Source organism: Echiichthys vipera, assembly GCF_963691815.1.
Source record: "Echiichthys vipera genome assembly, chromosome: 10".
NCBI classification, from domain to species: Eukaryota; Metazoa; Chordata; class Actinopteri; order Perciformes; family Trachinidae; genus Echiichthys; species Echiichthys vipera.
Window position 1 is genome coordinate 17,307,435 of NC_139835.1, and position 16,003 is coordinate 17,323,437.

The 16,003-nt window shown below is 41.8% G+C and overlaps 1 protein-coding gene across 1 annotated transcript; it reads right to left on the bottom strand.

Annotated features, from left to right (window-relative positions):
* Nucleotides 1-239: 239 nt before the first annotated feature.
* Nucleotides 240-15,473, bottom strand: LOC310952516 (WD repeat, SAM and U-box domain-containing protein 1; the record flags this gene model as incomplete). The annotated part of the gene is made up of 11 exons (XM_083921134.1): nt 240-391; nt 478-612; nt 5,795-5,971; nt 9,538-9,567; nt 10,113-10,219; nt 10,601-10,641; nt 10,798-10,831; nt 11,269-11,362; nt 13,332-13,418; nt 14,083-14,270; nt 15,076-15,473. 11 exons carry the CDS (start codon nt 15,471-15,473, stop codon nt 240-242), a joined length of 1,443 nt encoding a protein of 480 aa, XP_083777260.1.
* Nucleotides 15,474-16,003: the final 530 nt, after the last annotated feature.

A 16,003-nucleotide genomic window follows, 5' to 3' on the forward strand; every position in this document is an offset into this window, starting at 1 on the left:
ATTTTTACATTTATGATTACAGAGTTGTTTGAAGTGATAGTGTCTTCAGATATACAGTTTAATGCTTTTTACAATTAGAAGGTATGCAGGTATTTGACTAAAAATAGGACTGTCCACTGACTAAAGTGGTACCGTGAGCAAAACTTTTTTCTTCCCATGATAAGATCGATCACCTGTTATCCCCTGTCTAATGATAGAGTACCTGAGTAGCTGGCAAACAAGCTAGAATGAGCCGCTGTCTACTGGCTGGACTTCCATCGTGTTATTGCCATCTTCAGAGATCTATTGGGGGTGAGGAGGGTGGTCTGTAGGAGCAGGTTGGTCATGGGGCTGGTTTTATTCTTGCCCCTGATCCAGCTCTCGATGGATTCTCGCTCATAGGAATATCCGTCTGTGGAGCAGACACACATATTGATAGCTTACACACTGAGATCATGTCTGAGACATTAGACAGGGCTTGAGCGTTTGTCCTCTAACCTGCAGCGATGACTGGGTCCTTCATCAGCTCTCTGGTGATCGGACACAGAAACTCATCTGGGGCCTCTGAAGCGCTCTGCTCTGCCTTCAAGGCCTTGATTTTCCTCAGGAGACGACCGCGGAGGCCCAGGGACTCTGAAAAAACCAACACGCTTCCTCAGTACAACTGGTAAATTACATCACGCGCAGTGCAATTTCTTGTAACACTTCAAACTTAATGAAGCAGGGATTTTTTCAATCCAAATTCATCATCAAAGAGACTATGTATTCAACATAAACAAGCTCAAATCTTTTATGTAAATGTCCACTATGAAGCTTCAGTGGGGTTTTTTTTCTGTGAAACTGAATCAGTGAGGCGGCAGACACTCGACAGACTGACTTTGTCCTCTCTCTGGTCTCACAGATTAAAACAAAGGGGGTAATAAATCTGGCCCGTCGCTCGATCAATCTGTGCTGCGACAAAGAGGCAAGGTGACTCCTTTGAGGAGTTTGTGTGAGTTGTAGTTCAAAAGTTCACATCTTTCATTGTTCTACTTGAGAATTAAAACTCCAACAGAGAAGAAATAACTCTCATATCTCTGCCCACTGACAGCAACCCTTTGAATTTGTCATCAGCTACAGATTTCACCACCATCGACAACAGACCTTTACAGCCACTCATAATTAAGAGTGTGTGTGCATTCGTGCAGTGGCAGACGGATATATGGAGAATGAGAGCAGCTGCGGTGACATTTTCCAGTGTGCGTTCTCAAGGGATGTTCTGTTAAATCTATTAGTAAAAACATAGGAATAGTGCTAACAGAAGAGAGTTCTCATTGTTTCACTATTCTGTCCATTTCCCTGTCTGTATTTCTATCAGACTTTGAAATATTGCAAGGTTCAAATAGTTTCAAACTGAGATAAAAAGGTAGTGAGAGGTTTTAAAAAAAAACAACATACTGTATCTTTTTCAAGGTTAAGGAATCAACTTTACACAGTCACATTTTAATGGTTGGGACAATAGCAAGACTTAAAAGGAAATAATTCTTTCATTTATTTTAAATGCTATGTTGAAACACCAAGGTCCCCTCCTGCAGAAAGAAATACCTGACACAAAGAAATCTATCTATCGCTAAGAAAAGGGATACTGTTTTCAGTTTTTCTAACAGTGCATTTTTCTGATAATACAATGGGGACACATAATAGTTAAGTTTATCTAACAAATTACAAGTTGTGGTACGAACTATTGCCAGGAATATACTTCTGATGGGGAAATGATCCTCTATTTGGTTTATATACCTACCCAAAAGTAGTCTAAAATACTTCGTTAGTGCTCTATTGAGTCTGAACGACAGTTGCTGTGGTCACCCGGGCCATTTGTGAACAGTTGTTCTTTGAGGTTAGATTGTTGGATCTCCTGGGAAGGGATGAAAGGGCAGCATTGTAAATTGGAGATAAGTGGTGTCTCAGACCTCCTCCTCTGTTTAGCGATGGTTTCTCTACTTTTACATAGATGGCTTCTTTTACTCCTCTTTCAAACCATCTGTCCTCTCTGTCCAAGATGTGGACATTGTTGTCATCAAAGGAGTGGGCTTTCTCCTTGAGGTGTAAGTGGACAGCCGAGTCCAGGCCTGAGGAGTTAGCTCTCCTGTGTTGGGCCATGCGTTTATGCAGTGGTTGTTTTGTTTCTGTAATGTAGAGATCTTTGCATTCCTCGTTGCATTGGACAGCATAAACCAGGTTGCTTTTGTGGGAGTGTGGTTTTCTGTCCTTGGGATGTACTAGTCTCTGTCTGAGTGTGTTACTGGGTTTGAAATACACAGGGATGCAGTGTTTGTTGAAGATCCTCCTGAGTTTCTCTGATACCCCAGCCACATACGAAATGACTATGTTGTTTCTCTTGTTTTCTTTATCTTTCTCAACCCCTTTTGTTTTCTTTCTGGAAGCAGCTGCCGTTTTCACGAAGGTCCAGGGTAGCCACAAGTTGTGAGGGCGCCTCTCAGGTTCTTCCCCTTGGGCCTGTGAGCTGGTGGGTACGTTATCAGCTCTGTGTTGCAGGGTTCTGATAACACCAAGCTTGTGTTCCAAAGGGTGGTGAGAGTTAAAAAGTAGATATTGGTCTGTGTGAGTGTTTCTTCTGTATACCCCAATGTGGAGGCTCCTGTCATTCCCCATATGGACGTCACAGTCTAAGAAAGGCAAACTATTGTCCTTGACGTCTTCTCTGGTGAACTTGTTGTTTCTGTCCATAGAGTTCATATGTTCAGAAAAAGTTCGCACCTCTTTGGATTTGATTTTGGATTTTTTTTTTTTTTTTATATATGTGTCGTCCACATGTCTAAACCAATGGCTGGGGGTTACTCCTTTGAAGGAGTTTAAAGGAGTGGAAAGAGAAGTAAAAGAAGCCATCAATGTAAAAGTAGAGAAACCATCGCTAAACACAGGAGGAGGTCTTAGACACCACTTATCTCTCTTGGATGAGAGGTGAAACGTCTTCCTAGACAAATAACCAAGTCCAGTTGCTTTTGACTGAAATTGCTTAGAGGATATATATATATATATAAAAACAAAGAACAAAAGGGGAGGCTTTTTGGAACACAAGTTCAAAAACATACAACTATGGCTTAAAGTTGTGTCTGATGACTGTGTGAACCTTTAACACATAAAGTGCCTATAGAACGTTCTGATACCCGTTGAAAATAGTCACTTTTTTGTTTTACAGCCTGAAATGATAATACTTATAAAAATATTTTTTTCCAGCATGATTTACACATTTTGCCTTACAAAATTCAAATTTCTAAATTTCTGAAAAGTAATAAAAATTAAAAATTTGAAAAGCAGGGTTGGAAAAGTGATGAGTCCCCAGATTTAATACTTTGTGGAGGCACCTTTTGCTTTAATTACAGCCATCAGTCTGTCTGGATATGTCTCTACCAGCTTTGTGCACCTAGACAGGGAAATATTTCCCATTCTTCCTGCAAAACTGTTCGTGTTCAGTCTAATTCTGTGGTGATACAGCAAATGACATATTATGAGTCTTAATATTGCACTCATTCATAGAGAAGAAAAAAGAAATGGAGGGAGTAAAAACATTCAAGTACAGATGCAGACTGCCTACCTCATATTATTGGCCTTGAAAATCCTGCATTCAAGTAAAACTGGCAGATGCAGTAGGGGAGGCCTTCTGTCGCAATCACAAATAATACTCCTTGTCCTCTCTCGATGAAAAACGTTGAACCGTTTAAGTCCTTCAATTAATCCAATAAATTACTCTTGGATAGAAATGGCACTCAACAGCTCTATAGGGTTTAAGATTTCCATAAGTTCCCACATTTTTCAAGGGGGGCACAAGCCATTAGTACTACACAGTCCACTTTACATATAGATTGATAATTTGATGAGACGTTACAATAAAACTGCAGAATGAGGCTGTCTCCACAGAGATACACTGAATTATATCCGAGGAACTTTTTTTCCCCATCCTTACTCAAAGATTCATGAATATTTTATTAAGTAAAGTGCAAGGGAATCTAATTTTTGTCTGTGTGTGTGCGTGTGTGTGGTAAAATTAGGTTTGTCTATGCATGCACACTCATTTACGCAGACAGCACGCATGGAAAATGATAGTTGTTGGTTGCACAGCACAAAAAGGATAGGAAATGTGGCGATCTGCTGTTTCCTCTGTCCTTGTGCTGTGGTAATGATGAGAGCTGTCCTCCATACTAAACACATGGAAAAGAGATGCTCAGTCCATAGGACATGCTTTGCATAACTGAGCAGCAGGCAAGTGAAGTTGGTTTTACTGTTGCTTTTTCACTGCTGTCCAATTAAAGCAAACAACAATAGCCAGAAGGGTGTTTTTACCATGATTATGGGTGGGACTGTGACACATAGTTACATGATTATAGTTGGCAGAAAGCACCAGGCATTATGGCATTCATTCAGCGTATTAACAGTTTGCTAAATTCCCCTCAAAACTGTATAAATGAGAATGCAAGATGTGCTTAGCTGACTACCAGCATTGAAATACAATCTGGAGAGCACCCATACATTTATGAAGCGCACAAAATACAAGGTAAACAATCCCCTAAATGTGTTGTTTCAACACAATCTGCAATCTGCAGAGTAATCTGTAGTGAGGTTGTGCACATGCTTTTTTTTTTTTTTTTAGAAATTATTTTTTGGGCAGTTTTCAAGCCTTTATTAGATAGGACAGACAGGAAATGGGGTGAAAGAGGGGGGGACATGCAGCAAAGGGCCGCAGGTCGGACTCAAACCCACAGCCGCTGCCTCAAGGACCTTCACCCCCCCATCATGCACATGCTTGTCCAAGTGTGCATACAGTTTTGTGTGTATAATTTTGCAGTCAAAGCATGGATCCATAACATGTCAATCAAAAGTGCATTTTTAAATTAAACATATTATTTCACTGCAGTTATGAGCTTCTTATTTTATCCTTTAAAGAGATTAAACAAAGTGTTTCACAATACTGTGTGAAATAAATCACATTATCTGCAGTATATGTTGGTGAATGTTCATGATTGAAATATATGTCACATACATAAATCTGATGTTAATAGTGACTTTTTTTTAGCTTGGGTCTGTGTGAAGGAGACAAAAATCCACCTAAAAGCACCTCTAAAGCTGAGGTAAGATATAATTTTAACGTGAGCGGGACGGATGGACAGACAACCCGGAAACATAAAGCCACGGCCACAGATGTTGCCGGTACGGAGGCATAAAAAACGACGAGTCTTTATTCTAAGTTAAGCTGACCCTCACGGGCAGATGTAAGGGTAGTATCAAACAGTTATCAAGGTTAAACTATTCCTTTTAAAAACATACAGTAAGTGCATTGTTGATTTTGATGCTAATCTTAGCTAATGTTGATCCAGTATTTCCATCCACTGCAGGGAGAAATATTTTGTTTTCTGGCTGCAGTTGGTACAGGGAATTTCCACTCTGGAACCTTGGACGACCCTGAATGGACTAATGTTATTTTCCGAGGGATTATCATTGTTTGTGACGTAAAGGTCATCCAATGGAGTACTGTTCTCACAGCGTGATTTGTGATTGTATAAGCAGATAGAAATGTTGCAGCTTCACGTACCTAAGTCAGATCACTGTTTGGGGAAGAGTTGTGGATGGATTGGAGCGGGGAAGTAGAATCAGTACATCGATTAAAAAAAGCGGCTTATATCATGCTATCCAATTGAAGCTTGTCATGTTTTTAGGATCAAACAGTAAATCCCCAACAAAAAAACACCGGGGTCCCAGTGTGTGTGTGTGAGTGTGTGTACTGTACACTAATGTACGTGACTTTGTTTTATATCCTCACCAATTCCCAGCTCTGCTGCGGTTTCTTTGTTCAGCTGGCCGAGCTCTGCTCCGTCAATGTTGTTGGCTTTAAAGATGCTGACGAGCTCCGGCAGTTCTTCCTCGCAGAGCCAAGTCTGCACATCCTCCTCCGACCAATCAGCGACCAGCAGCCTGGAGTGACACCGCAACTTCCTTCCTGCAAAAACGCACAACAGGAAAGCAGGAAGGGCTCTGCTATTATAACATATCTGCTGCAAACAAAGACTTTCCCTCACACTCGACAGAAAAGGACAAAATCCCTGTGCTGATATGGAAGTGACAATTAGTTTCCTTCACGCACGCACACATTGCTGACCTCACACTCAAGCATGTGATCTACCAAAAACAAAATCAAACCCAGGGTTGTGTTACTGCAGATTTTGCCAGCATGCAGCTCATCACTCTTCACAGGACACTATGTGAGTGAACGTCCATCATTTATCACACGGCTGAGACGATCTGGCCCGTTGTGCACCGGCCCTCGTTAATGACACCCTGCAGCAGCCTTGTGGTACTCATCTGCAATCATTAGCTGTGTGAAGAATAACCCAAAAGACTGGAAGGTGTTGTTCATTACTACGTTAACAACGTTAGGTTTCACCCTTCTTCTGTCCTGGATAATTCCCAAACAACGCATACCCCCACCCCCTCAAAAAAACAAAAAAAAAACACCATGGGCCACACTTGACACAAATAATTAAGGTAATGGGGATGAGTCTTTTTTTGAACATTTTAACATTACAACGTATACAGTACCAGCATATGAGCATTGTCATTCAACCCACACTGTCTGCGTCTTCCCAGACAAGCCTCTGTATGTGACAAGTTGGGACAATGGGTTGGTGTCTGCCAGCCTGTCACCAGCTGCAGCTCCAGAGTGGCGAGACAGTGGCTGGTTAACCTGCTTTCACCAGGCTGACTATCTGTTCCATGAGATGCGCGAGTGGCGGTGTTCACAAATACTTCTAAACACGCTCTCTGTGTGGAACATGGAAGTATGTTGACAGGTGGGGGTTGCTTCATTTGAAGACACTGCTGTGGATTCAAGTTTGTCAGCCCTTGGGAGCCCCCTTATGGCCTGGGGCCCCAAGCCTGCCTGGCCTGTTTGATAGCTGCACCTCCGAGAACGGCTGTAAACCATGCTGTAAACGCACAGACCCTCACGTCACCACTCATTCAATCAGATATTTGCAGTTACAGGACTGGTCCGTTTGCTGGTCGAGCCGATAAAACCCTACTCACTCAAATTGTATGGCAAAACAGCACGTCTAGAGGCAAGGATTTGCTCTCGGATACTAATATGCTAACATACTGCAGGCAATCTTTACCATCTTGTTTGCCATACGGGTTAACAGCAGCACTAAAGACAAAGTACAGAATTGTTTAAAAGTGATTTAAGTAAAACTCCTGCCCCAAGCATCGTTGGAATGAGTGGAAATATCCAATTATTGTGTCTGCACAACAGTGAGCCGAGTAACACCATCTCCTCTCTGCAGTCTGGCTGATAGAGTGTGGAGTCTCCCAGTCTAGGAGGCTGAGTCATGAAACCACTGTGCCAAAAGCATGAAAACCTCACAGAGTTTTGCTGCAGACTGGGACGGCTCAGACTGCAGTGCTTAATTACTTGGACAGATGCACATATGAAACTCTCTTTATCATCCATCCTTCAATTTTCTGCCCCTTTATCCAAGACTGGGTCATGGTAGCAGCAGGCTAAGAGGCTGTACACATGCAGCCTTTTTGTGCACGCTCAATTATTCTTAATGTAAACGCAGCATGCACACTCCTATTTTCAGGCACTTTCAGGGTGCAACAGCCACGCTCTTAGTCAAACAAAGTTCAACTTTTGGAACGCAGTAACGTGATGTGTCTCGTGTTTCCCAGACAAAGAAACAGCATGTATACGGCCCCAAAGCAAGGTAGTCCAGTCACACTGCAAAATGGGTTATGCAGTTCCTCGAAGCGAGGAATATTGAAACAATAAAAGAGTCCAGATCTAAACCCCATAGAGAATCTCTGGAAAATCCTCGGCAACAAAGTAATGACTAAGAAACCCACTACAGCGAAGCAGAAGGGTAATTTACCCAAAGATAAATGTTTAACCTGAGAGACGACAAGATTAAAAAAAATATCTTAAGGGTCATGGACAAAAATCGTGAATGGCTAAATTCAATGAATGTCAAGAGATTCAGTTGTTTATGGCCAAACTACGAACCAGCTACAGTGTTAGTCCGTGTCATTTCCTGCCTCCTGTACGCTCCACCCAGGCACCATCCTGCACCTAAACCAGTAAATGGGTGAACGGGAAACTCAAGGCTATGTCCCGATCTGATTCTTCTCACATTGTCTGGAGTTCAATCTAAAAATGGCTTTAGAGAAGGGCCATACCGAAAGCATGCCGGGCAGTAGCTCTCTAGTGGCTCTTTGCAGCTACACTTGGCTTACTTTGAACTAGGAGCTAACGTCAGCATGCTGGTATGTTTACAATGACATTGCTAACATGCTAATGATTAGCAAATGTTTACTGCTGCCTTACATTTGCTAATTAGCACTAAAGTACATACTGTATGTGGCTGATAGGAATGTACTTAGTTTTGCAAGTCTTTATTCATACAGTAGGCCACATTTAACTCTATTTTCTGAGGAGAGAAGAATATCTGCGTCATATTTCATGGCTATTCCGAGTCACAGCGCTAGGATGGCTAAAAACCTCTGTGTCCATATGTTTTGAGAAATTATAGAGCCTTTTTTTGAAAATAAAACTATGACCATTTTTTACAATTTAGCCAGTTTTGGTTTTGGGAAGGTGTTGAGAGCAAGCCCCCACCAGAGCGACTTTAGTGTTGATCCAATACGGAAGTGCCAAATATTGCAGTTTTCCAAGTGGCCACTAGGAGCATTTTGCATAATAGAGCAATTTCTTATTGACCCCCATGTTAAACAGGCCATTTTCACAGCATGATTAAACCTATTTAAGGCCTGGTACAAAAAAGACATCCTAGTCTGTATGTTTAGTTCATATCTCTATGAGAACGCTGAAGTGGGTCTTGCGTGACAGCTAGCCGCTGGCCCTCACTTCTCCTCAGAGGTATACGTCAGCCAGATGGACATATCTCCCTCCCCCCACCGTCACATCTTACCTTTTTTGGTAAGAGGAAATGAGGCGGAGTCAAAGTCTGACAAGATGGTGACTCCAGTAGGTGAGTACGATTGGATCAAGTCGAGAGACCGGACCTCGACGTAGAGGCTACGTCCATTTTTTATACAGTCTATGGTTTATGGTTGAGAGACCAACATCTTTTTGTTTTAGTGTTTTTCATTAGATTTACTGGCATTGAGAAAACTGTTGATTAATGCCAGCCTTACAGTCCCTATTTATTTTCTTTTTTGGACCCCCATTAGCTTCACCACAGCAGATTTGGGTTTCTTTGGATTCACACAACACACTATACCGTATATACACATATATACATATTTCTGTGGTTTTCTGAAAAACAGAAAACCACAGAAAAGATGTCCATCACATGCAAAAAAAAAAGACAAGATGTTTTCAGGACGTATCAATTCATTAAATGCTCTAAACACCTTTACTAGCCTCTGATATCTTAACCATTCACACATAAAGGACATAATACAATAAAACAGCAGTGTTTTCTTTAGCTCAAAGAGTAGGCTGTGGATAATTTATAATGGAAAAAAAAACAGAGTAATGCACTAATTTACCTTGGCACACTGTCTGCCTTGATTCAGCTGCTGCAGAAAAACATAAAAGGGAATAACTTTTACAAGTAAAAAGAAAGATTAAAGAAAAGTGGAGATAAAGAGAGAAATGGGTAGAGGCATGAAAAAAAGGCAGTTCTTCATTGAGATGGTCTTTGCTTTGTTAACGTCAACCTGACTAATGGCAGATGGGCTGCCCTGATGAAGCTTCAAGTCCTCCAGATGTCTAACGATTGCACCTTTTCATTTGCTATTCCAAATATTTTCTTTCATGTTGGGTTGGAACTGCTTTCAAAAGAGAAATCACGTCCGTAACAACAGCTCTCTGAGGCTCAGTGGTAGTTTGCCCGGCTGCACCAATAAACATCAATCACAACTCCTCCTCTAGACACCGTAGCCAGACAGCAATACACATGTAATAGGAGCTTCTGCTGCTGGATATCTCCCAAAACACTCTTTTGGGAGGCTCCAAATGCTCCTGCGCTTTAAACCAGTGCTAACCGTTGTTTTTAAAAAAAGGAGTGATACATTTGTGCATTTGTAGGCGCCCTCTAAACAATTCTCTGTTAAGTATTCACCAGTTCTGCTGACTGCATCTCCTATTCTCCACACGTTTACAGTTTTGTCCATGGAGCCAGTTGCGATCCATGGCATGGTGGGAGACAAAGCAACAGCAGTCACGTACCTGTAGGGAGAAGGAAGAGGAACAGAAATGTGAAGGGTATGTATGACAGACTAAAACTAGCACAGGAAAAGATCGACTTTTAAAGTCAGGTTCTCTCTAGCCTTCAAAAAAAAATAAAAATCCAGTCTTAGATCGTACAGTATCTTAAATCCTTTCATGCACTTCAAAGAGCTCTGGTGGTGCCTACCTGCAGAGCCACTTCAATGACTGTCTGGAAAGCAGCGCTGGAGAATATACTATTGCATCACTGCACCCAGTGCTTCTGGGAAAAACTAATCAAGCAAAAATCCCCCGTTTTGATCGGAAACACCTGGACTCCTATTATGCAGTTTGCCTGATAGCTGCAGAGATTGTATAGCGGCAGGAGGTCAGGTCATTTACCTGTCGTGCTGTTTCAAAGTGTGGAGCAGGGTTCCCTGGTTCTGTATACAAAGTACAAACAAACAGGGATAGGATGGGAATATTTGGTATCTCTGTATTTACAGTGGCAGGTATTTATGGTTTTAGAAAGCAATTAACTTGAGCAGCAAAGCCAAACAAAAGAAACATTCTGTAAGTGTTTTTTGTGCCTTACTTACCGCATCATATATTGCAACACTTTTATCCACCGAACTGTTGAATAAGTAGATGGTAAACTTACTTTTAAGAATCCATATGCATGTTTGTATTTTAGAATAATAATAAAAAGGGAAAAAATTGATTCAAACAAAAACACAGGCATTATTCAAATGTTTCAGTGCAATGCAAAGAGAAGCACACAACAAAATACACTCCTCCTGTGGCCGACTGTTAGAACAGCAGGATCTGTGCTCAGCAGTGGCATCTGCTGTTTACTGCATACATTTTCAACATGGTGGAGGGACTCTTAAACGTCATTTGTCAAATTATTTCACAGAAACTAATAAAACAAATGACATTACAAAAACATGAGAGTCAATTAACACGAAAATTGATTCAGCTTCCAACGCAGGAGGTGTTAGTAGTTAGTGCTGCTTACAAATGTGATGATCAGATGAGGTGATTTGTGTGTTTGTGTGCGTGTGTCTTACCCAGAGACGACCAGCTCTCCATCGGAAGAGAAGGCACAAGACAGAACTGGAGCCGACTGGCTGGTGAGAGTGTGAAGCAGCTTCATGGCACAGTCTGAGGGTCAGCAAAAACACAGACACAGACACACACACACACACACACACACACACACACACACACACACACACACACACACACACACACACACACACACACACACACACACACACACACACACACACACACACACACACACACACACACACACACACACACACACACACACACACACACACACACACACACACACACACACACACACAAATGAATATTGTGTCTGTATTTGTTACCTGCCAACCTCCTGCAATTTGCCCGTAAGTTGTCTCTGAAACTGATGCACAAACACACACTTCAAAGTGAATCATCTCCCTCACTCAAAACTTTTTGTCAATAACTCTCTTCTGTCTTTCTAGCCTGCAGCTGTGCCACCTGCTGACAGCTGTTTAGAAACAAAAGATTTTCTTTTTGGCAAAGAAACTAAGACTTTCCCAGCTTAACAGACTTCTAAATGCAAGGTAATAAGTCATCATGTCTAAATCCTATGTGACTTTGTCAGCTCCTCTTGGCTCTGTTTTCAGGCTTTCGAAAATCTAGTTATGATGGGAGACTTTCATTTAAGATAGATAGGGTTCTTATTGGATCAGGTGAGAGAGCTTCAAGAAGATTTCTCACTCTGATTCAAATTATGGCATTTTTTTTGCTCTTACCTACTGCAGTTTACAGTTATCAGCCTGTAATACACATGTATTCAATCAAACCTCACTCCTCTCCATTACAGTGAAAATACTGTTGTACTGTCAGGCTCTGTGGGCGCATAATTAGTTATTTGCATGAACATTCATGATGTGACGTGAAGCACCCGAACCTCTCAGTAAAGAAAGAAAAAAAACACGATTAAGAAAAATCTAACTGTACATTTGAGAAAATAAATGTGAAGTTTTATCGAGAGGTATGCTGCTTCGTGAACGGAAAATGCTTCAAAACTTTGACAACATGAAAGATTTGACACTAAAGAGCTGGAATAAGACCGCTTCCTCTGGATATGAGGCCATACAAATAGGAGGCTGCTAACACAAAGTAAGATAGGATGAGAAAACTGTTCCATAAAGACGATGATCACAGCTTCAATATTGGCCCTGTGATTCCCTAAAGTGAGTCAATTTTGATTTTTATAGTGTGAAATCACTACATGAGTTATCTCATGACACTTCATATAGAACAGGTAGAAAATACTCTACAATCATCTACACTTGAGTCTCTTACTCAATGGAAGAGGGGTCCAAGCATGCAATCCTTTTGCAAGGTAAATGTACATTTCAGGCTGGTTAAAAGCTCCTCCACAGTATGTGAAAGATACATGTTAAAGAAATGACACATGGACAGATATTGTTCTCTGTCTTTCTACAAGCTGTGCAGTGATGAAAAATCCCCATGGAGCGCAGCAGGTCACCTCGTAAGAAACATCACATCCTCCCCAGAAACAACCGTTACCTTGGCAACACATCTTATGAGCTAACAACGTGGCATGTTCATGCACTGATGGAGAGTCAGACTGCAGGCTAGTTACACAGCCTGTGAACATACATGAAATGTTCTTGTTCTGCCGTCAGTAGATATACTGTATGCACCTGAGACTGAGACTGACACACACACACACACACACACACACACACACACACACACACACACACACACACACACACACACACACACACACACACACACACACACACACACACACACACACACACACACACACACACACACACACACACACACACACACACACACACACACACACACACACACACACACACTTTTAGCAGAGTGTCTTAAAGTGATCTATTATTAATGAGTCGGGGTGCAGCTGATTTATTCCACACACTAATAAAATTCCTCTATTCTGCAGAGTGATTTCAAGGTTAAACAGTCAGCAGGTGTCTCTCTCTCTCTCTCGAAATGGAGTGAGAGTGCTTTCAGTTGAGGAAGCGTGGGGGTGTGGGGGGTGGGGGGGTCGGCCTACCTGCTCCTTCACGCTGGGAAACGATCCATATTTTCAGCAGGCTGTCCTGTCCGCAGGAAACCAGTCGAAACTCCACACAGCAGCTCTCTGTAGATCAAAAGAAACAGTCACATTCACTCTATCTTAATGTTCATGCGTGACTGACTTTAATAACAAAAGAAGGCAAATATCATCTGACGGCCTGTTTGAGATGTGTAACAACGCATGGCAAGCTTCTTTTACACTGTATGAGGCATAAATGATTAGGATTAGGGTAAGGATTCAACAGGTTGATTTAAACTAACTGCGACTGATTTCAGATGAATCTGTGCAGGATGAATTCATGTTATGTAAGGAAAAACAAAATAAAATGCTTACCTGTTTTTTCCTGTTACAATCAAAAGGATTAGTTCAGCCAAAAATCACAAAAGACAGTGAATAAGTTGAAAAGTTCTCTGCTGAAGAAATCTAAATCTACACACTACCATCTGGTCAATAAAATGTCAGAATAGTGAAAAAACTAGCTTGTTTTGTCTGATCAAGAGTCCAAAACCCAAAGATATTCAGTTTACAATGATTAACAACAGGAAAAAGCAGAATTTGAAGCGCATGAAAGAAAATAAATGATATGACTGAAAACAATCACATAAAAAAACCCATCAATAAACAAATACCTGCATGTCTAGACACCAATATTGATAAGTGAATAAATATATATATATATATATATATGTGATTTGGGTGACAGACTATTTAAAAAGTAAGACCTCACCAACTTTAAACTGTGTTGCAAAGCTGCAGCAGAGGACTCCCAAGTCGTGGGCGTCCTTCTCAGCATGCAGAAGGTTGATGTCTGTATCCCACAGTTTAAGGTTCCCCAGGGTACAGCCGGTCACAAACATCTGGCTACAGGAAGAGAAGCAGCAGGCCACAACACTGGCCTCGCTCACTGCACTGCATCTGTAATAGACAAGGTTAGATGAACACATTAGAACAACCTGTGAGAGTCTTAATTAGAGAGACACAGCAGCCCCGAGGGTGCTTGTAAAAAGCTGTGATCCTCAGATAAAGACTTCTCAACATATTTCCTCCCAGTCAATAAGTGCTTGTCTAGCTGGTTGCGTTCATTACTCTCATCCATGTTTCTCTATTGTTAAACCTGCCTTGATAGCGAGGGAAGTCATTCTAATCTTTCTTCAGAAAAAAGTTCAATTCATTCAAGACTGGGCTCAATGTAACACTAATCCAAGCCTGGTTGTTCCTTCCGGTGAATTGTCGAGACGTGTGGTGCCTGCCCTTGGCATAGGGACCCTATTTTATGGAACGGGATCTGCCAACAAATTTAAATTATATTGTGAATATAGCTCTGAAATGTTTAGTTTTGTTATATCCTTTGGAATATTCCTCACTGATACAATAAAAAAACGCCATATTGACAAGAAAGTTTGACAGGCCTAGCAACAGTAACCAAGGGCGGACTTAGCGCAAAGTTTGCGATGATAGTAGGAGACCTGACCTCTCTAAGGGGCCCCACCTGACTCCACTCAAGTTTTTATTTTAATGTTTGTATTCACATTTTGAAAATAACTCAAATGTGCATTTTTGAAATCTATATATTTTTTTACATTTCACAATGTTTTTGTTGGTGTACGATTATTTATAAAATAGACTAATGGTGATGAACACTGGTTCAAGGGGCACCCTCTGAATTTTTGCCTAGGGCCCCAACAGACTCTAGAATCGCCTCTGAACACAGTAACGTTACCTGCGTAATGTCTTGGAGGGGAAGTCCCAGAGGGCCACGGAGCCGTCGCAGGCCCCAGCCAGCAGCAGGGAGGAGTCTGGTGCCACCGCGCACACTCTGAGCGGACTGCGGGCCGGGTGCTGCAGCACCGCGACCACCTCACCTGTCTCCGAGCCCCACACGATGGCGGTTCCGTCAGTGGAGCAGCTGAACAGGTAGCCGCCACATGAGCTGAAGCAGCAGCAGTGAACCCCGTAGCAGTGGCCCGAGAGAGGAGAGAAAGGAAGCTCCGAGAAGTCCGCAGCGTTATACACACGGAGAGTTTTATCCCCGGAGCAGGTGGCGAGGAGGGATGGAGAGAAGGCACAGCAGCTGACCTCGTCTATGTGGTGTCGAAGAGTGCACAGTCTTGACACCATCTTGTGACAGGTGTATGCAGGCTCTGCTGGGGGAGCGGTTCACTCACAAGGTGGCGCAAAATGCCCGAATATCCGCCTGTATAAAGAAAGAGGGAAAGTGACAAACATCTGATAGGAGGCTGCCAACGTTACTCTGCCAGTCTGTCTGTCAAATGGTTCATTCAAATCCAGCAGAGGTACAAACCTCAGCACGACCTGTTGCGCTCTTTTAAAGTAGGCTACTTCCTCTAACAGCTCTCCTGCCTATCTCGCACGACTCTTATCGGTCATGTGAGTTGCACAATGTTTATGGTCCTTTTTTCCATTAGAAGAAGAATTACTTTATTTAGTAGTTGAATATACAAATATTCTACAGTAAAAGTTCCAAATTCCATCCACTTCCATATTATCAGCTAAATTAAAAAGTAATCCAGAATGGCTTTTTTAAATATATTATATTTAAAAGTATTCGATTTCATTCATTTTATGTTGTAGCTGGTCGACGTGGAGCTAGTTTAACCCATTATACGCTGTGTAGTAGTTCATATAGA